The following is a 20,322-nucleotide window of genomic DNA, read 5'->3' on the forward strand; positions in this document are numbered from 1 at the left end:
CTTTATTTTGTGCACTCCCCAGTTGCAGCGGCCAGGTTTATCACTGAACACCTCACAGTGCTTCCCGATTAGTTCCTTTACCTGCCTTTGCTGCAGCAGATCTAAATGGCTGAGAGTTACCCGTTCCAGCTGCTCAACTGCTGTCGTTGTATCTGACCATGCGGGAAGTTCTCCAAACTCCGTGTCGCCTTCAAATACTATGCCTACAGTGTTGACCCTTGCGTTGTATGGCCTAAGCTTATTTGCATGCACTGATCGGCGCGTGCCATCACTTAGCTCAATCGTATAGCTATATGGCCGCACCTTTTCCACAACTGTTACTGGACCTTTCCAGTGTGCCATTCACTTCCCATCGCCTTCTTTCTCCAGCCAAAGAACCTGGTCACCTGGAGAAAATTGTTTGTCGGTGGTCCTCAAGTTGTACCTCCCCACATAAGCTTGCTGCGTGAGCTCGCTACTTTTTGCCACTTCCCTACTGGCTTCCTCGAGATCATTTCTCAATTTATCGAGATAGTCTGCTGCTGGCACTGCCAATGAGTCGGGAACAACCCAGTCTCCTGACCACGTCTTTTGCAGTATAGCCAGAGGTCCGACAGGCATCCTACCATACATAAGCTCGAACGGTGATTTACCCGTGATGGCATGTGGCACCTCTCTATAAGCCCAAAGCAGGAATGGCACCATTCTATCCCACTCACGTCCATGCTCGCTTACAATGTGAAACAGCATCCTTTTAAAAGTGCCGTTCCACCGCTCTACCAGTCCATTACTTTGTGGATGATCAGGAGTGGAAAATCTGGGAGTCGCTCCCATTTTCTGCAGCATAATTTGCGTTAAATTTGATGTAAAATTTGTGCCCTGATCTGAGCATATGGTCTCTGGCACTCCCATTCTGGAAAATATCTGGGTGAGCGCGTCACAGGTAGCCTTAGCTGTTAAGGACCTCAAACAAACAACCTCAGGCCATCTAGTATGCAAATCAACTACACATAGTGCATAGCGATGTCCCCTTGCTGATGGTGGATCCAGTGGACCGATACAATCCATGTATACCACCTGGAATGGTGCACTAGGCCTGGCCAATGCCGTTATCGGTACGCGGTCCTGTGTTTTCATAGGGGCCCTGATTTGGCACTGGTGGCAGGACTGACAATGCTCCTTGACCTCCCGGCCCATGGTCGGCCAATAAAATGACATTTTTATGCGCTGCAAAGTCTTTCGCTCTCCCAAATGTCCTGCCCAAGGCGAATCGTGTGCCCTCACTAGTGCTTCCTGTCGTTTATGCGATGGCAGCACCAACTGTGTGCACATCCGTCCCACTACGTGCTCCTGGTGATAGAGTAACTCATCCGGGATTATCATTCCATGTGTGCCAGCTCTAGCCTGCTTCCATGCCTCTTGCAGCGACGAGTCATTTTCCTGAGCCTCACGGAAAACTTGCCGCGCGCTCTTCTTTTTCTCGGCTTCTTCGTCCGTTCCCGTAACCGCCAAGGACGCACCCGTCTGCTGATTTTTATGCTCTGTCGTCTCCTTTTCACCGCCTTCGGTCTCTGCCTCTGAAACAACTTCGTTTACAACTGCCCTTTCTTCAAGGAGTTGTCTGTAGTCTGCGGGAGTTATGAGCGCGTCTATTCCGGCCAACAGTTTGTCTGTCAGCGCACATAGCAAAGCTGGTTGTGCCCTGTCGAACGAGACAAACGGTGCACCTTCTGTTGCTCTGAGAGGCACATATGCAAGCTCAGCTCTCACTTCATCGCCGAAAGCTCCCCTCAGCTTTATTGTGGAACCAGCTGCCTCATACTTCGGCACTAGAGCTCGCCTGATAACAGTCATTTCAGTCCCGGAATCAATCACCGCATTAATGCTTTGTTCCGAACTTTTCAATGTTACAGTTTCGAGGCAATTCCTACCTACCCTCTCTGTTTCCTGCATGCCAACCTCATTCGCGGGAGCTATTTCTTCCAAATGAGCATCCACTTTAGCCACCACGGCGCGGGCTCCTGGTTTTTCTTGGCCTCGTCTGCCTGCCTTATCCCCTGTCCTTTTGAGAGGGCAATCTCTAGCGAAGTGATTTGGTGACTTGCACTCAAAGCACCGTCCTTTCATTCCTCTTAAAGAAAAATTCTCCCCTTGATGAGGTGTTGCACCGGCCCGCTCCTTCTGGTCCCCACTCGGCCTCTTTCGATAGCCTCCCAAATGAGCTGCTAACCCTGGTTTGCATCTCACGCTTTCATCGAAACTCTCCGCCAGCTTGGCCACTTCGCCCGGAGAAAGGAACCTCTGATTCTCATTGACAACAATATGAGCCCGTGCCTCAGCTGCTAAGCAGTCCTTCAACCTGTCTGTGACCATTAACTGCTTTAATTCTGCAAAAGTGGTAGCCTTCGAGGTTTTTATATAGTATTCAAAATAGTTTCCCAGCCGGATTGCGAATTGGCCCCATGTCTCATCTGCGGCTTTTGCCGACCTCTCAAACATCCTTCTATATTCTGCTGCTGACAACCTCAATCCATCTAGAATACTTTGCTTCATTTTATTATAGTCCTTTCTTTCTTCGGCTGTCAACGTAGAAAGCAATCCGCGTGCTCTTTCACTCAACTGTGGCAAGACAAGCCCGGCCCGCCACTCAGACGGGACGTCATAAGAATCAAGAGTCGCCTCCACATCCTCAAACCACCCGGGCACTAGGAATTCCCGACTCGGCATCGGTGCTAGTACTCCTTTCAATAAGGATGCATACTTTAGGCGCCTATCCTCCTCTGACCTATCCACAGCTAGCGCTCCGCTGTTACCTTCTTCGTGGGACTCCGCCCGCTCTTGGGCTCGCAACTTCTCGCTCTCCAGAATTAATCGTTGCTTTTCTTTTTCTGCTTCAGCAATTTTAAATCGAAGCTCCAGCATTTTCATCTGCTGCTCCGACGCTGTTTCCTCCATGGCGCTACTCAGATCCCCCACCGCGTCACTGGTCACCGCCAACTCCTGCAAGCTTTCTACCCCGTCCGACTCCGCTTCTGTGGTGTTAACCTCCCTGTCTTGCAAGTTATATGGCATTGTCATCAACTGCGCCCGACAGGAAACCAAGAGGCACTCGCCTGACTTCTGAAGAGTCGCTCCGCGGTGCTCTCTTCTTCCACAGGTCTGGAGGGACTCGCTTTGGCAGGCCGCTGGCTCCTCAGTGACGTTCTCGGGTCCGCCGTCCACGCCACCAGTCTCGTCCGCCGTCCACCGCTGCTGCTCTCATTCGCCCATCGCTGGAGATCCTGTCGACTGCGCCAGATATGTTTTAGTGCACTGTGGTTCGTACCTCGGGATGGTCTCCGAAGTTCTTCTCTCCAGCAACGTGCGGAATAAGATGCAGCCGGTTACTGCCAGACAAGATAGACGATTTTATTTACAAAGCAGGTTATCAGGAGTCTCCCTTAGAAGCACACTGAAGCCACATTTTATACATTTTCAATTCCCCAGGTACCTATCTGGGGGAAACTTGGTTGTTCGAACATCGCCAATCACATTTCTTGACGAAACCCGCCCACAAAAGGGCGGAACATCACCCTCTCGCCACCGTGACAAAAAGGCGGGACATTCACACTCTCGCCGGTCCTCCCACGCACAGATGGTCGATTTGTGTATTTTGTTCACCCATCGTTCCGTGGAATTAGGAGTCCTTTGGCGGCAACTAAGGTGATATACACATTCTCGCTGTCAAGTCGGAGCCGTTCGCACCGTGATGGACTCCCTTTCGTTGTCGGTCCGCTGTCGGTTTTGAGCGAACTTGAGAATCCAAACAGACGCGTTTCCGCCGACAGCCGATTTAGGGGCCTCCGTCCCCTGGTTGCGCCGCCACGCTTTCCCCCCGCCGCAGCCGCCGACACAGGCTGCCGCAAAGGTTAGCCAGCAGTGTCTCTCGGCCGTGAAGGAGGGGGCGACGGCCGTTTCTCGACCTCGAAGGAGAGGGTAAGGAGCCACCGGCGGGCGCACGTGTGCGCGACCAAAACAATTCCCAGAACGGGACACCGGAAGCAAACGCGTACACAAATACACACACACACTCAGCGTGCTGAAACCGGCCGTTATTCACGTAGCCCAGTCCCGCTGGCGCCACTGTCGTCTCTGCAGACGGCGCGTCGAGCCCAACAGTTACCTAATATGTAATGAGTGTGAATACGTCTACCACTTAGGAAAGTGTTGCGGCACCTCAGAAACGCAATATATTGCAATGAGGGAAGTGACACGAAAGACATGGCGATGTCAGACATGTCGTGTTAGCAAATCAAGAGGTAATGCGAAAGGAAAGCACAAGGCTGACGCAGCTGAGAGCAGTGTTGCGCAGCAGAATGAGGACAGGCCTGACATCAGCTATGTCTTATACGACATTCAAGAGAAGCTCAGCGCTCTCATGTCATTGAAAGACACTGTTGAAAACATTGAAGCATCTGCACAGCTAATGTCGGATAAATATGACAAAATTCTTGCTGACACCGCGTGTCATGACAATGAGATAAAGGACATCAAGAACAGAGTCCACGCGCTAGAAGCAAAGACAGACATTGCATTGCCGTCCGTACAGGAGCAACTGAATGATTTGGAATGGCGGAACCTCAAGCTCAACCTAGAAATACACGGTATCAAGGAAACAGAAAATGAGGACCTGCTAGCAAAAGTAAATGATGTAGCGCAGTCACTGGAAGTCACACCCCTCTCGACAGCAGATATTGTAATAGTTCATCGACTGCCGTCTAAGCCAGATAAGACGACCGGTGTTATCGTACGGCTTGCTGCACAAGACACGCGGGACGAATGGTTTCAGAAAAGGCATGCGCTAAAGACATCTGGAACTTCAGTTTACATTCAAGAAAACTTGACTAGGCATTGCAGGGCTCTTCTTTGGGACGCGAAACAATGGGCGAAAAGCCACAACTTCCAGTATGCATGGCACAGGAATGCAAAGGTCTTTGTCAGGAGGAGAGATGGCGAGAATGCGTGGCGCGTCAGGACAGTAGGTGGCCTGGCAACGATAGAACTGTAGTTTCCATGGTTGTGGTTTGGTTAAGCGGATTCTTTTTTCTTTGAATGCCAGGTGAATGTTACATAGATCCAGATAATATATACAACTTTCATGGTGCAGGTTTCCAAACTTCGTTTAAGGTATTTCACGTGAACACGCAGTCGGCAAGAAAAAAGTGTAGGTGAAATCATCTTCAAATATTCAGAGTAAACCCCCGTTACTCGAAGTCACACAAGAAGAAGCCATTAAGTCATCGCCCTGATAACGAGACTGTGGCAGCCACTGCCACCATCTCTGTCTGCCACAGCTCGCACGGTACCACTATGCGTGGGGTGGAGAGAGTGGAGGAGGCAGCGTAGTCAGAGGCCTCTTCCCACATGCGCCCTCTCTCAACTTGGCCGGCTGTCATCGCCCTGATCAACCGACAACTCAAGTCCCCAGCGCTCTCCACCCACTCCTGGCATACAGCATCGGTCAGTGCCAGAATCCCGCGAGCAATCGAGTGGCAGCGATGGGTGCGCATTGCTCGTACCGTGCCTTCTTTACTACGTCCTGTTGTTTCGGGCTGCTTTTGAGCATGAACTGTTGCAATGCCACTCGGTGCAACGTTACAAAAGTGACAGCTCTGGAGACTGCTGCATTTGCCACAGAGAGGTGTTGAGAACACTGCAGCATGGCGCATTGCGTCAACTGCATTCGCTCATTGAAATCATAGACTTTCCTATAGTGGTGTTTGTTTTTACTGTTGAGAAACTTTCTCATGGTTCGGCCCAATTACAAGTACCACAGCACCCGCTGAGACATAGTTGGAATACCGAGTTCATTACATATAAAATTAATCACCACAAACCTCTGTTACAAGGAGTTCACAAATACAAACGCTGCAATGAGTGCATCATTGGGGAATTGGGAACTTCGTAATATTGACGAATTCATTACATGGAGCTTTGTTGCATTCAGGCTTAAAGGGGTGGAGACACCAAATTTTGAAGCTATAAAAAGCCTGCTATGGGATTCCTATGTATGCAAGGGCAGTCACAGCCAGGTGTTGGACGCAACAAACGTTTAAAAAATATTTTAATTCGGTTCCAAAGATTACCTAAATGCTCACTCTCACGACCTAGACCCATTCGCTAGCGCCATCAACCATGACGTCACAAGGGGTGTAGAAAAATAAAGTTTTAGTGACGTCATACCAAAACACATACCAAAACACGGGCGGCCTGCGCCAGTCTTCGTGCCGAACGCCGGCATCTGAAGAACGCGATAGTATTGTTTGTTCACGTTCATAGCAAACCCTGGGATATATGAATATCAAAAATGCATCGTTTGTGACGATCGTTGGCAAATACCGAGTTCCTGGTAGAAGTGATGACTGCGATGCAAGCAAATTTCATCCCATAGCCGGTTTTGTGCTGCTGCTACCTGGTGCGGTTCGCCTGCCGTCTGCTAGCTCTGTTGCTGAAGACGTCGTGGAAATCGAGCATATCTTTTATTATGGGACGAATTCACAGTAAATGGGTGCCGAGCGGAGCACGTTTCTGAGCGCTGGCCAGTCCCGAAGCGCCCTCAGCTGCGGAGTCGATATGCGAAAGCAGCTAGGCCTAGCGACGACTAGGGCAGTCTGGGACCAGCGCGCAGGTCGTCGGCCGGCGTTGCCGCAGGCAGTGTCGCTGCCGAAAGATCCACTTTTAGCACAGTCATGCTGTCGTATCTCGAATCTAGAAAGCATCCTTTCTGGTAGCATGGCTGTTTTGTATTTTCTTGTGCGGACGTGAAGTACGCCGAGTCTGCCGGCCGGTAGGTCAGCCTGGATACCGTCTGCCGACGTCATAAAAGCGAGCTAAAGAGTGTTCTTGACGTAAATAATAAACCATGGGACAAGAAATGTGAAAAAAGTGTCATTTTTGAGGATCGCTGACCAATACTGAGCTGCTAGTAGAGGTAACAACTGTGATATGAGCAAATTTCTCACAACCGCGCCTAGCAGCTGCCGCTGGCGCGACGTCGGGGTCCGGCTCGCCTGGCGCCCGCTAGCTCCGCTGCCGAAGGCGTCGAGGAGATTGACCATACTATTATTTTATTGTGAGATGATTCTGTTAACACTACAGCTATTTGTGAAAAGTAGGCCTTTTATTATAGCGCAGGCGACTTCCGAAGCGCCGGCCGCTCGCTAAACAGGCTATAGGCCTAGCGACGACCACGGCAGCCAGGCAGCAGCAGAGCTCGTCGCCCGGAGCGCCCGCGAGCGGTGCCGTTGCCGAAAGCTCCCAACATAAGCAGACATGCTTTGTCGCTGCTCGAGTATAGCTGGCAGTTCTGATAACAAGGCGATCTTGTCTTTTCTTGTGATATTTGTACTCCATCCCAAGTAGCGCTCAGGTACTGCTGCACGGCAGCGAAGTGTGACACCGGTTGTGGGCGCAGCTTGGGTAGAGCGGCGCAGCGATGCTTACTGGCATTTTGCAAAGTGTTTCGCATCCTCACGCGAACCCGCGAAGGCGATATTAGCGTGCGAACAAAAAAAAAAGTCGATGTCCTCACTCGTTGGAATCAGATCTGTCAGAATCCGAGCTGCTGGGACTAGACGTGCAGTTGTTTGTTTTTATATGCGCTGGTCAGCACGTGTGTGGGAAAGCAGACGATGCAGCAGTAGGTGCGTCACAACTTTTGTGGGCCCACGTGACCAAGCGAAGCAGTTGATCTTCCCCCTCTGTGACGTCACTGTACAACTCGGCGTTCCGAAACCGAAACCGAAAATCGTTCACCTAAAAATGCTATAATAAATTATTCACTGTGAATATATGAATCTTTGAGTGTGTATCATGCTTCCTGGAGCCATAAGAAACGTTTGAAACTAAGAACGCGCGAACCACAAATTTGGTGTCTCCACCCCTTTAACCATATTGCGAAATTTCAGCCAAGCCTGAAATTTCTAAAAATTGAGTCCCAGAAAGAAAAGCTTTTTTACAGCATATGAGCATGCACCACACAAACATATACATGCATAAATGTTTCCTAGCATTCCCCGAGGCACCAAACTTCATCACGGCTGAGCATAACCTCATTTGCTACAGAGAAGGCACGGCAGCATGCATGCACTGTTGCGATCAAAAGTTGACGATACGCGAGTGTGCAGAAAAAAATATTTTTGCCGCAGTCACATAATCCGGCCGCCCGAAATGTGTCAAGGTGTGAGGGGACAAGTATGCTCTTCCGCTGGCCACACTACCACGCGACTGTGGTGCAAGGAAGAGCTACAATGAAACCCAAACAAGAATCTTGAGGCGTCCCTGACCTCGAGGGTGCAGAAGTAAAATAAATGTTGCCACGACTGGGTTCTGAACCCACGGCAGCGTGAACAGATCAGTTTCGCTAGCCACTGCACGAGAGCACTATGCAATCACCGCAGCCGATCATGCTTTGTGTTAAATTGCTCTCGTGCTCTGCATTGCACATCGCTCTCTTCATCAACTTCCATCTGCAGCACAAACAGATCAGATCAGCTTAACCTTGATAAGAGCTTAACCCGAGTCTAATACCATAGCCAGATGTGACCACGACCCAGCGAAGCAAAGCAATGAGTCAACCAGGCTAAACATACGCTTTCGCACATCTACTTGGCTTAACTATGGTAAAACACTATCACTTTTTTCTTTTTCCAAGAACACGCGTCCTGTAATATTTTGATCGCAAAAGTACACACGTGCTCTCAAATTACCATCACTGTGATAAAAATGGTGCCAACTAGAAGAAAAATCACTGCGTATAGCAGAAGTTTGAAACAATTTAAGCCCAGCTCTATTAGATCACTCCTTCAGTAACTACTTTCATGTGCGTAGCAAAACAGCATATCAAGGATATTAATGGGACAGTCTGAGGACTACGCAAACTGCTAACCAATTTTCCGAAGTTTTGTTATTCCTGAAAGTGGCCTCTCTTCACTTGAAACAAGACACTGCTGAGTAGAGATCAACATCCTGACCATTATGAAATCTGAAAGCGAAATGCTGATGTGGCACACTCAATTTCGATGGTCACCACCTGTCGAGGCTGACATATTCCAGGTTTGCCCAGAGAGAAAGGCACTTATTGAATACTCACATTCTGGCTGTAAAAAGTGGAGTCCATTGGGTAACGGAAGGACACGTCCATGGTGTCCAACACAAAGTCCGTTTCACCCTTGTTGCTAAAGCCCACAGGAAAGTGTACTTCCTTGCCAGCAGGCAACTCTGCATAAAAGAGGAAACTCGTTAATTTGAAAAGTAACACGCCACCTAATTTCTACATATGTGCAAGCACATCTGCAAAACATTACAAAATAAAACACAGCAAAAGTGCACACACGCTCTACTGAAAACGTGGATTCTCATGGTTTAGGAAGTTTTATATGTGCAGTTGAGCCTGGACATATCGAACTCGAAGATCCCAAAATAGTTCAATATATTGATAGTTCGATTCACAGCAGAATCTCGGCAATACAATCCCAGTTGATACGAATTTGAGGATGACATGAATTCGTAAAATTCCCTGGCCACATGGTGGGCACAATTCAGATGTTATAAGCAACCTCCCGCCCCACTGTGGATGACAGAGCTGCACGGGCCGCGACCCCCCCCCCCCCCCCAAGCACGAACTGCTAGCTGCCTGCACATTGCCGAATGCCGGGACCACCAGTCGCAGGGTGCGCACTGCAAACAGCGAGTGGCAGCGCATCCCGTACATTGGTGACGCCGTGATCGCCAGTTGTGCGGAGCGCACCGCTAGCACTGAGCGGCAGTGCGTGGTGTATGCAAAAACCCGTCAGCCAAAAACACATTTGCGCAAATTCTGCATCTGAATTTAGTTTGTTTCGGAAGATAGGAATACTTTTTGCGACCCCGTGAGATTTGTACGATAGCGATTCTACTTTATGAGAATTGCATAGCGTATCTGTAACCTGGAAGCAAGAATATGCTGCACCCGCGCTAGTGACTCAATGTAGAGACGAGCCGCTGACTGGCGTGTTGGCAGCACACCGCTTGCTTGGCGCTGCTAGGCCTAACCTGCTTCGCAAGGAAGCAGCAGTAGAGGGTGCTTTGGAACTAGCAGCCTATCTTAAGATGTCTAATCCTGCTGCCAGTACACTATGAATACAGTAACCGCTCATTAAAATTATGGTACAGTCGGTTTCTGCAACGCCTCCAGCAGCGAAGCACGCAGGTTGGTTTCACCCCATGACAGGAAAGTGGCGCAGAAATAGAGCACAGGAGACCAATGCCACCCTGAAGCACACCCCACGTTTGCGCCACTCACCCACCTCGGTCTGTAAACACTAATCGAAGAGCGTCGTTAGGGAAAGCGCCACTTGCAGGTGCGCGGCACCAATAAATATTTAAATGACCACCACAATTTGAGTTCGATATACTGTGTGACTTGATATACTTTGTGAGAGTCGACGGCACTGGCCAATCATGGCGAGATAAAGCAAACATGCTGAACACAGGCCCAGGTCAGACGCGCACTTCTTATGCGAGGCAAAAAGAAAGAAAGAAAGAAAAAAGAAAAAAAAAAAGGAATGAAAACTGACATTCAGAAAAATCACAAGCAACTATAGAATTATAATTTCCCTATGTGCAACGCAAATCTGCAGCAGAACATTTAGCTGCAAAATGATGTGTTGCTCCATTCACTGCACAGAGTAATTTACCTCCAGGATCCCCATACCTGGTGCTTATTCACAAACTGAGCTGCCTGAAAGCATTCCACAGGAAAGCAAGAATCCAGAGGCACAAGGAAGATCACAACCAACTAACTTGACTGGAAGTTCTGAGGCTTTGTGAACAGCAGGTAAGTATCGCCATGAGGGGAGGGTTTCAGTGGTCCACCTGATGTGCTGTCATCACCTTCATCTTCGTCATCCTGCACAATTTTCACCAAAGTGTCCAAGACATAGAAACTTGCACGCTGGTGACAAAGGCCCTCTCAAATTAAATATTAGAAAGCTTCCAATAAGATACCACAGATGTGCACCCAGCTGATGAAACAAGCACTTAACAGGACCCTTAAAGGGTCCCTGAAGAGGGCGTTAAAGGTTGGCTATAGAATGCTAGCATTACGTAGAGTACAGGCCACCGAGCGTTCATGCCACATACCAGACCTCAAATTCGAGCTGATAATCTACAATACAATTTTAAGAACTCCCGCTTCCGCGCCTTGCGGCGACCAGCGGTGCCGAGCTTTCACCCAAATCCACGCGCATTGCGTCACGTAGTGCTGTTTACGTCAGCAGTGGAATGCCATCATTGGTTTGCCGCGCCAGCGCCATCGACGACGAACCAGATTAGGAGGCGTTGGCTCCGCCCCCTGGGGAATTCCCACACGCGTGGGCGGTTGGCGGAGGGGCCGAGTGCGTGGAGCCGGCGGACTGTCATTTCAGCGTCCTAAAAGTGACCAGAAGAGAGGCAAAAGCGCGAAGATACGGAAATTCAAATTCTGACTACAAATAACTCAGCGTCCACAAAACGCATGAATAAAATTTTTGCTGGAGGATACTCGTGACGCTGCGTCCGTTAGCATACTAGGCATCTCGCATCTTTGTTGAGACCCCCTTTCACAGCCCCTTTAACTTAGAAGCAAGAACAACAGTACTTGCTCACTATAACTCGGAGTAAAAGAGTGGGTGAGTTGTGTTCTGATAGGCAACGCCTGCATTTGGTTCTGGACCAAAAGCACAAAAAAAAAGGAAGTTATAAATGAAGCCACGGCAGACTAACCAGCTTTATGCAAACTAGTAAAGTGATTGACTACAACATTGTTTTAACACATGCTGGCCGAGTTTTGATTGAGGCAAATCGCAAAAGGCACCCGTGTGCAGTGCAATCTCACCGCAATGTAAGGAACCCCAGGCGGTCGAAATGCGGAGTCCTCCACTACGGCGTCCCCCATAGCCCATACGTCTCTTTGGGACGTTACATCGCCCAGTTTCTTTTGTAACAACTGTCTATATTCATGCAGATTTTTCGCAGTCAGATACCTTTAGGAGAGCCAATGAGCAGCTGGTCAAAGCAAAGATACTGCACGGAACCCTCCATAAAGGTTGAGTCGTTCTGTTCACTTTTGTGACACACACATGCCACCTTAATTTAATAAATGCAACTACGGCATTTATTTTTTTAGGACCAAGTTGCATTGCCGAGGGTGCACTCTGTAGTCTGCCTCTATGGTAAGACATGGTATGGCATGGTATCATGCAACAAACTACCACCACACAGTTCAAGTTGTATATACCAAGACCACTCGTTGCTCCAGTAGCACTGTGCAACTAAGCAGTTTCTTGGGTTGCTCAAGCTGTAACAGCTGCTTTAAAGTAGATCAACTTTTAATACTACAGCAGTTGCTCATGTATGCTGACATGAGAAAATGCATTTAGAATTGCATTGATAGAATCAAACTATAAGAAAGGATACATGAAACATTCCCCACGACTCATACACACGCCTCTGGGGCTACAGAGCTTATTCATGTGATGTGGATTTTGCTGTTGAATGCGCAGGTGGTCACATCCGTCGTGGCTACATGAGTGGGCTAATCTGGTGGTCCGGAATACTCCAAGCAATACCGGGAAGGGTGAAAGTTTATGCTGGCACCCTCTAGTTCCCGTCTTCTGGGAAGCAGCTCGGGCGACCCTCAATCCCGGCAGGGTTGCCTTGTAGGAGCCTCCAATCAACAACCTCTACACTGGACACCCATCAGAAAAGAGCTAGAGGCTGGCCCTGTACTCCTCAGAATTACATTTTGCCATATTCAACAGTGTCAAGTTAAACTGCATACGACAGGTAGACCACAGTGTCAGCCTACCCCCACCGCACATGCATGCGCAAGAGTGGATGCCAGTTTAAAGCAGGCAATTGCCAATGATGTACTGTTGGCCACAGCGCCGTGGGCCTCGACACCACGCTCTGTGACGGCAGATGGCGCAGCAATGCAGTTTTGTCTTGCACCGCCACGCATCGCAGATCCCACAAACTTTTGTGGTTGACAGTACGGTCAAAAAGGGTAGAAGGTACTTTGAATGATTGAAGTATGAACTACATAGTCTCTACTACATTAAAATATTTTCCTGCCACCTCTGCATAACCTGCAGTAGAAAAATATCACTCGTACATTACAGCATCAACTCTTCAAGGCATATGGTGAACATAAGCACTATTTCAACGCTGTAAAAGTAATCTATGTTTATATTCCAGAATACACTGGTATGTTTCCTGGAGGTGCAGCTTGAAAAGGTCCAGGGAACTTGCACATGCAGCAGCAAAGGTTGCATTTTCATCAACTGGTTGAGCACGTGAGACCTCATGCAAACCACCTGATGACAGCAGCACAATGCGAGCACTCGCAAAACTTTATTAGCACATAAAATAGGAAAATATGTCCCAAAGCTGCACTATAAGGGACACTGCAATGAACGGCTGCAGAAAAGTTTTTGTGAAGACGCATTCGTTTAACATGCACTGAAACTGTGGCAGCCTTTTGATGGTCAGCAAAAGAATGCCTTGGCTACAAAAAGCTGCCATATAGAGTGGCCTTGTTCCAAACAAAAAAACAGACAAATTTGATTTGAAAGATGACAGCACAAAAGGACAGTACGGTCATTGCTACCATATTTTAAAAGTTTTTACAGAAAAACAGCGACTATACAAATGTGCAAATGCCGTAAGCAGTTCTTGGACACTAATACTGCGACGGAGAAGTTGCACAAGGCTTGAACACGAATTAGCTGATGAATTCTGCGTGAAAAAACATAAAAGACCACACAATGGCGCTCCAGGCACCGTTACAGTTAACAAGCGGTATATGAGCACTGCTACATATGGTTAATTAAAGGGTAAGCTCAAAACAAAGTCAGTGCCACTAACCTGTTCACTCTCTGCTGCTTCTTGCTGCTCAGAGCCACTTGGTGCACCATCTTCAACAACAACATCGTCCTCCTCTTGTGCTAGTGCATAGGGTGGGCCTAAAAAAAAATACACATTAAAACAAGGTCACTACTGCAAGACACGTTTTTACGAGTGCCTGAAGACTGTTACAAATGGCTGCCTGCCTTCTTAGAACTGATACTTTTCTAGACAAGGTACTGGCAATTTCAAAATAGGCTGCCAGGCTCTTCTTTCAAAGAATAAGGTTCGCTCTCACAAGGATGCTGATGACAAACGAGAATCAATATCTTTTTTTTTCCCTTCAGACTTTTGTGCTTTCGGAACCTTCAGGGAAGAAATCTGAGAATACGACTTGAGTATTCAATCACTTTCTGAGAAGTTTTCAGACCTACAACAACAGTTTACAATAGGGCCTGCCAAACGCTGCTCACTGGTTCGCCTCATTTCGCACAATTCGTGGCAGGTGAGAGTGCCATTCACTACAGCTGGCTGCTGGTGCTTTCAGAGGTCAAATCATACCTCTTTTGCGACACACAGCTAGTTAAGCGCGAAATCAGCCCGCCATATATATACACCACAAGTTCAACCAAGAGTGAGCTTGCCAATCTAAACCGACGACATCAGGGCTGACGATAGCATGCGGTGTTTGCTCGCTGGTCGGCAGCAATAATTCAGTTGATGGATCAAAGGCGATATATTATACAAATCAGCATTTAGTTGCCTGAATCGATTCCTGTGCTCAAAGTGAAGACTGCCCCAAAAATTCGTCGAGTTGCAAGACGTACCCTTATCCACCAGAGATTACAAGTGAACTCTAGAACAACTACCAAGCAAAATCACGTCAACTTTTTCAGGTAGCTTATAGTATAGAAACATTTAGTTACTCTGAATAACCACCACATAACAATCTAAATTAGTGGACCCATGTTAAACACACCTTGAAAGCTGTACTTGATTGTACTTGAATGTACTTGAAAGCTATTGTTATCATTGGTACTAGGGCGAAGTTGACGCTCTATGCCAACGACACAAGTATTTTTTGTGTTTATGATACCTGTGAAAAAACAGTTTAGTACAGCCAATTCAATGTTGTCAAAACTAGGTGTGTGGGCCAGCCAATTACTCTAAAACAAAACAGATTATCTTTTGTGCTAAAGAAAAGCATATTGCATCGGCTCTCAAACTTATCTTGAACAACAATAACATAGAAACCGTGCCTGAACTTAGAACTATGGGAGCTGTATTTACTCAAAATATGTACTTGGACAAGTGCATAGATTATATAGCATCCAAACTTGCCTCAGTGATGGGCGCTCTATACAAACAGAGATTTTCTCCAAAAAAAACTATGTTGCTGCTGCACAATTCTCTGTTCTTATCCCACTCAAGTTACTGTGCTATGGTCTAGGGGAACGACTACAACAAACAACATACAAAACCTTGCCACGTTACAACGCAAAATTATTGAGTTGTAACATACTTGCCATATAATAGCAACAGAGATTAACATTTCCGAATGTTAGTATTAATATAGGCAGGAGACATCTACACCTAATATTTGTATTCAGCACTGATAACAGAATGAAAAGAAAACAATACTATGCTAACGAGCCTAGCAGAACTTCCCACTGAACAATACTCAAGTCATGACACATGAAATCCAGAACATTGGAAGACTTTTCCTCACCGCACAAATTATGCGATGCAAACTCTACGTTACAACATTCTTCAGCTATTAAACACCAACCTAAATAATAAAACTGATGCTTCAGCCTGAGTTTAAAACAGCTTAAAGGTGCCCTGTGATGCAAACCAAGCATGAGGTCTTTATTCTTTGTATGCAAAGTAGGAAACGTTGTGATGCTTGGACGGCCAAAGAGATTGCCGGAATGGTAATATTTAATATTTTAAGGATCCCCAGGTGGTCGGAGCCCTCCACTACGGCACCTCTTTCTCGCTTTCTTCTTTCACTCCCACTTCCTCCCTTCCCTTATGGTGCGGTTCAAGTGTACGCCAAGATGCCAGACAATTACTGCACCATTTCCTTTCCTCAGAAACCAATTTTCATTTTCATTCTATTGTAATCTTCTCTAAATATGCTTGTTTCGAGCCAATGGTGCCGCTACGCTGCGGCCATTTTCGGCAGCAGGAATGAGAGGGCGCTGCCTTTCTGATTGGTTGGGCGTCCAGTTTGAACCTAGTTTTTTTATACTCCCAAAATGAAACTAAAATATGTCTCTGAGTGCTGTAAGCTTTTCGCATGCTACAAAAACTAAAAAAAAAGCAGGGAAAGCTAATCGAAAGCTAATAAGAATAACGCTAGAAACGACACTTTCAATTTCGCTTCAAACTTTCGTAGAGGCGAGTACTGTTCACACCACGGCAAGTAGGCAGTAAAAAAAAAAAGGTAGGGGGGGAGAGAGAGGAAGAAAAGAAAAGCCAGTGGAAACACCTTGCCCAAAAATGGAGAGAAGCCAGACAGGAGACAGGAGGGAAGGTTGGGGCTGCCAACAAAGATCAGGGAGCTTCCTTAGTAGTGTTAGTCACCTTTGCCCTGTCTACAGTGTATACACAGGGGGTGGGGACGGGGAGACAATGCTGTGAAAGCAACAATTGCAGGCAAGCAAGCCTCTGCTGCTTCTGTGCTAAGTGTGGTTCTGATTGGTACCAGCCAATTCCAGCACTGGGTGAGTGAAATGGGTGAGTGAAATGCGTTTTCATCTGATTTTTAGAGTTATTCTAAGTGGAGTAACTTTCGTTTGCATGTTCTGATTTCATTAAATCTTTTTTTGCACTGGTCTCGGGAACACGTGAGGAATCCATTTCATCAGATTATCTGGCACTGAGGAAAACACCCTGGTGCCCCTTTATAAGGAAGGCTTTTTAAACCACACTACAGTTCTGAAAAATCTTGCTATTCCAATCAATTCAGTTCTCACACAGGACTGACTATAGAGAGCACGTATGTCAAGGTATATATTCAATATTTGCTTGATAATCCGACTACCCTCAGTGACTGTTAGATTTTTTTTCCCCTCACACTGATTTAAATTGCCATTACCTTCATATAAGTTCCTTTTCGTGCCATTTTTTCGGAGCTGCCATTTATACGTATACATAACTAGAATACTCCTTTTTTTACTTCCTATTAATGCATCCTACTTACACTGTCATTTTTGTCAAAACTGATGTTCTAATGTATTCATCATCATCATCAGCCTGACTACGCCCACTGCAAGACGGTCATCTTGCATATTTAATGTATTATGTAACCCTATTTCGTACTGCTTAGGCTGTGCTTAAGTATTCTGTTGCATGACCCACAGTTGTTTGATGGGGACGACGTCTATGCCTCATTTTACCACGTCCGCACTAGGTCTCATGGAGATCAATTCATAGTTCCAACCCCATCTTGTCGCGATTCAACATTCTCAACAACTGAAAATAGTACCCACACTCTAAACAATGTACTGCTGCCTAGGATTCTCTTGCCACACACTTTACAGCATAAGACACCACTGACCCTTATTTTGGATAAATTCTGCAGCCGCTGACATAGCGGAACCACTTTTCACAGCAGCACTCAATTTTAGGTCTTATTTTTTAATTCTTCCACCAGATATGCACACCAACTTGCACCTAACCAATCAACTTTCTGTGCAACTTTTGACACCCCGGTTCTTCCCCAGAAAATTTTCTTCTGCATGCAAGGTAAATGGTAAATCACTGGCTCAGGCCGACCCATGCCTTGCAAATAAAAGGTTCTGGAAACACCCAAGCCGTCCTAAAGCAACATCCACGTTGTAAGATTTCAATATGATGCAGGATATAAGTGAATATGAAACAAGACAAAGTACGTATACGTTGTTCCCCCTTTGTAGTGTAGTACGTTCCGCGTGGCAGCTGAGCATTAGTCATTGGTATCACTATACAGGGTGTTTCACCTAAGACTTTCTGCAATTTTTAAAAATAAGCTATTTGAATTAGATGCGCGCTTTTTCTGGCATAGCATTGTCAGTGGTGTAGTACATCATAGTGCAGCTAAGACGTGCTAACTAGCAGGCTTTTTAACCAATATTTAATAGTTAACTTTTAAACTATTACCGCTGGGCTCCTTAATTACTGAGAGGCATGCAGCCCACCGTAAGTACTGTCCATATCCGTTTTTAGAATTTCGAGAACACGATTATCCTCGGCGCTGTGGCCCAACAAATTTCGCCTACATCGCGCCAAAATACATGCGGTTTGAGAAGCTTGCAGGCAAAGCAACCTCTCCAGTGCACGTAACTCGTCGAAATAGCCAAAATTTGTTGGGCCACAGCGCCGAGGATAATCGCGTTCTCAAAATTCTAAAAACGGATATGGACATTACTTACGGTGGGCTGCATGCCTCTCAATAGTTAAGGAGCCCAACGGTAATAGTTTAAAAGTTAACTATTAAATATTGGTTAACAAGCCTGCTAGTTAGCACGTCTTAGCTGCATTTGATGTATTACACCACTGACAATGCCATGCCAGAAAAAGCGCGCATCTAATTCAAATAGCTTATTTTTAAAAATTGCAGAAAGTCTTAGGTGAAACACCCTGTATAATCGGACACATATCTTATCAATCGTAGCACATATCGTAACAACTGAATGAAGGCGTTTCGCGCGCCAGGTAAGTTAAAAGGCGGGAACAATTATATAAATATATTTTAAAATAATTTAAGAGCACTGCCAGGTAGCGGAACTGAGACAAGAAAAGAAGTCAGCCTGGTGACGACGGAACGTGCACATGCGGAGGCGGTGGGAAAGCTCCGCCCATCTTTGCAGATGCAGGCGAAATGTTTTTATTACTCCAAAAGGCTGATACTTTATAATCTGTTCCCGTACAACCTAATCCGCACATTACATATCTGACTTACCAGCCATACGGCTGCGTACCTTTTAATTCAGGTGTCGCGTGGATAAACAATTCTAAGCAGTTGTGAGCAAAAAACTCCACAGGTGTCGTACTACATACGTAAGCAACGCAACAGTGCGAGGCAGCTTCACGCACGCAAGCAGGAACGCACGCACGCACAAAACGACTTCAGCGCAGAGATGGGCGCCTTCGGAAGAGGTTCTTTACACGAGTTACAGGCAAGTTCGCTGTGTCCTTATCAAAGCACGGACACGTTTGTCCGCGCCTCACGCAAACACTACAGCGCATACTTCACAGTAACTACAGCTGTCAATATTTTTATGAACACCCTAGGAGTTTTTATTAACCAACTTTCACTTACCACTTGAGCTAGTTTGACCCAGCCATCCGGTGTTTTCAGGTAGCCGAACTTGAAAGCGCATAATGCCAGTCTTTCATTCCCGCCGGATGAAGAAACGGTCGTCGTTTGTTGCCCGACAGTAACAGGCATTGTGCGGCGTTGAATTGGCAATGAATTAAATAGTTCTTACTGCTTCGTGGGATAACTTATGAGAACTGTTTACGGCCAGAAGGAGCAACAGTTGGTATATAAGCTCTATGGGAGTAACCCGCCAGGCAATGTAGGCGTCACTACCGTGTCAACAAAACGTTGGTGTCAACACGCAGCTAACGCAGCGAAGAAAAGGCAACCACGACCGGCGCTCCGTTTGGCTACGTTTGGCTAGTTTGGCAGCCAGTTTTGCAAAAGCGTTGCTTTTCCCTAGGCTTCCCTGGTTGCTCAAAGCGCGAAATTGAAACGCTTGAGAGGAAGAGCTATAAAGCATGCGGTAGGATGGAACGTGGAATATGCGTGGAACTCCAGTTTCGTACGGAATGATAGAAGTTTCTTGCAGGAATGGCGCCACGATGTCGAAAATATTCAGACAAGGACAGCCAAGCTACTACCGGCTTTGAGCCAACCTCCTCTTCCCGGCTATCCCGGCATTGCGACACTTTATGGTGAATAGACAAATGGATAGAGAAACGGCGGATGGAGTCAGTAATAAAGTGCAGCGCCGCCTGCTCTCCCTCTAGGTAAATGAGAAACTTTCCTCCATGGCTACGTGGCTGCAGGTAACGGTTAATCTGTGGACAGCGCGAACGCTGCGGTCTGCTGCAATGGTCTCTGCTATCAAAGTGAAATAAACATCCGACGTGTCATAATGCGCAAAATAAGCCTTAGCAATTTTGGTGATCCTTTGAATGCAATGCGAAAAAAAAAAAAAACGAAATCGTATTTCAACCACACTGGCTACTTCAACTGCGGAGGGCGTAATCAGAGGAAGGTGATCCTCGTTGCGATTGGCCAACCGAGAAAAGACGTCACTCCTCTACTCTACGTCACTCTGTGGGGACTTTTGGGGAACACTGCGCTTCAACCGACAGGAAAAATCTCAACTCTTCGTGAAAATCCTTGCTCAATATCCCGAGGTATCCCAAGGTGCATTTCTTGCT

General features: G+C 46.9%; 1 protein-coding gene across 2 annotated transcripts in view; it reads right to left on the minus strand.

Moving 5' to 3' along the window:
• The window catches only part of LOC149354145 (translocon-associated protein subunit alpha-like), a 40,904-nt gene extending 21,398 nt beyond the window's left edge, over positions 1–19,506 (minus strand). Inside the window, exons 1-4 of one of the 2 annotated variants that reach the window (XM_089583086.1) lie at positions 19,190–19,500; positions 13,903–14,000; positions 10,801–10,906; positions 9,110–9,237 (exon numbers count right to left, since the gene is read on the minus strand). In XM_089583086.1, coding sequence (XP_089439212.1) covers positions 9,110–9,237; positions 10,801–10,906; positions 13,903–14,000; positions 19,190–19,250 — 393 coding nt within the window. In that variant the 5' untranslated portion in view covers positions 19,251–19,500. Of the gene's footprint in view, positions 1–9,109; positions 9,238–10,800; positions 10,907–13,902; positions 14,001–19,189 lie in introns of both variants that reach the window. The other variant, XM_089583085.1, reaches the window with a different exon arrangement.
• Between the last annotated feature and the right edge of the window lie 816 nt (positions 19,507–20,322).

This window comes from Amblyomma mixtum, chromosome 3 (assembly GCF_055824585.1).
Source record: "Amblyomma mixtum isolate Tamu chromosome 3, ASM5582458v1, whole genome shotgun sequence".
Lineage (NCBI taxonomy): Eukaryota > Metazoa > Arthropoda > Arachnida > Ixodida > Ixodidae > Amblyomma > Amblyomma mixtum.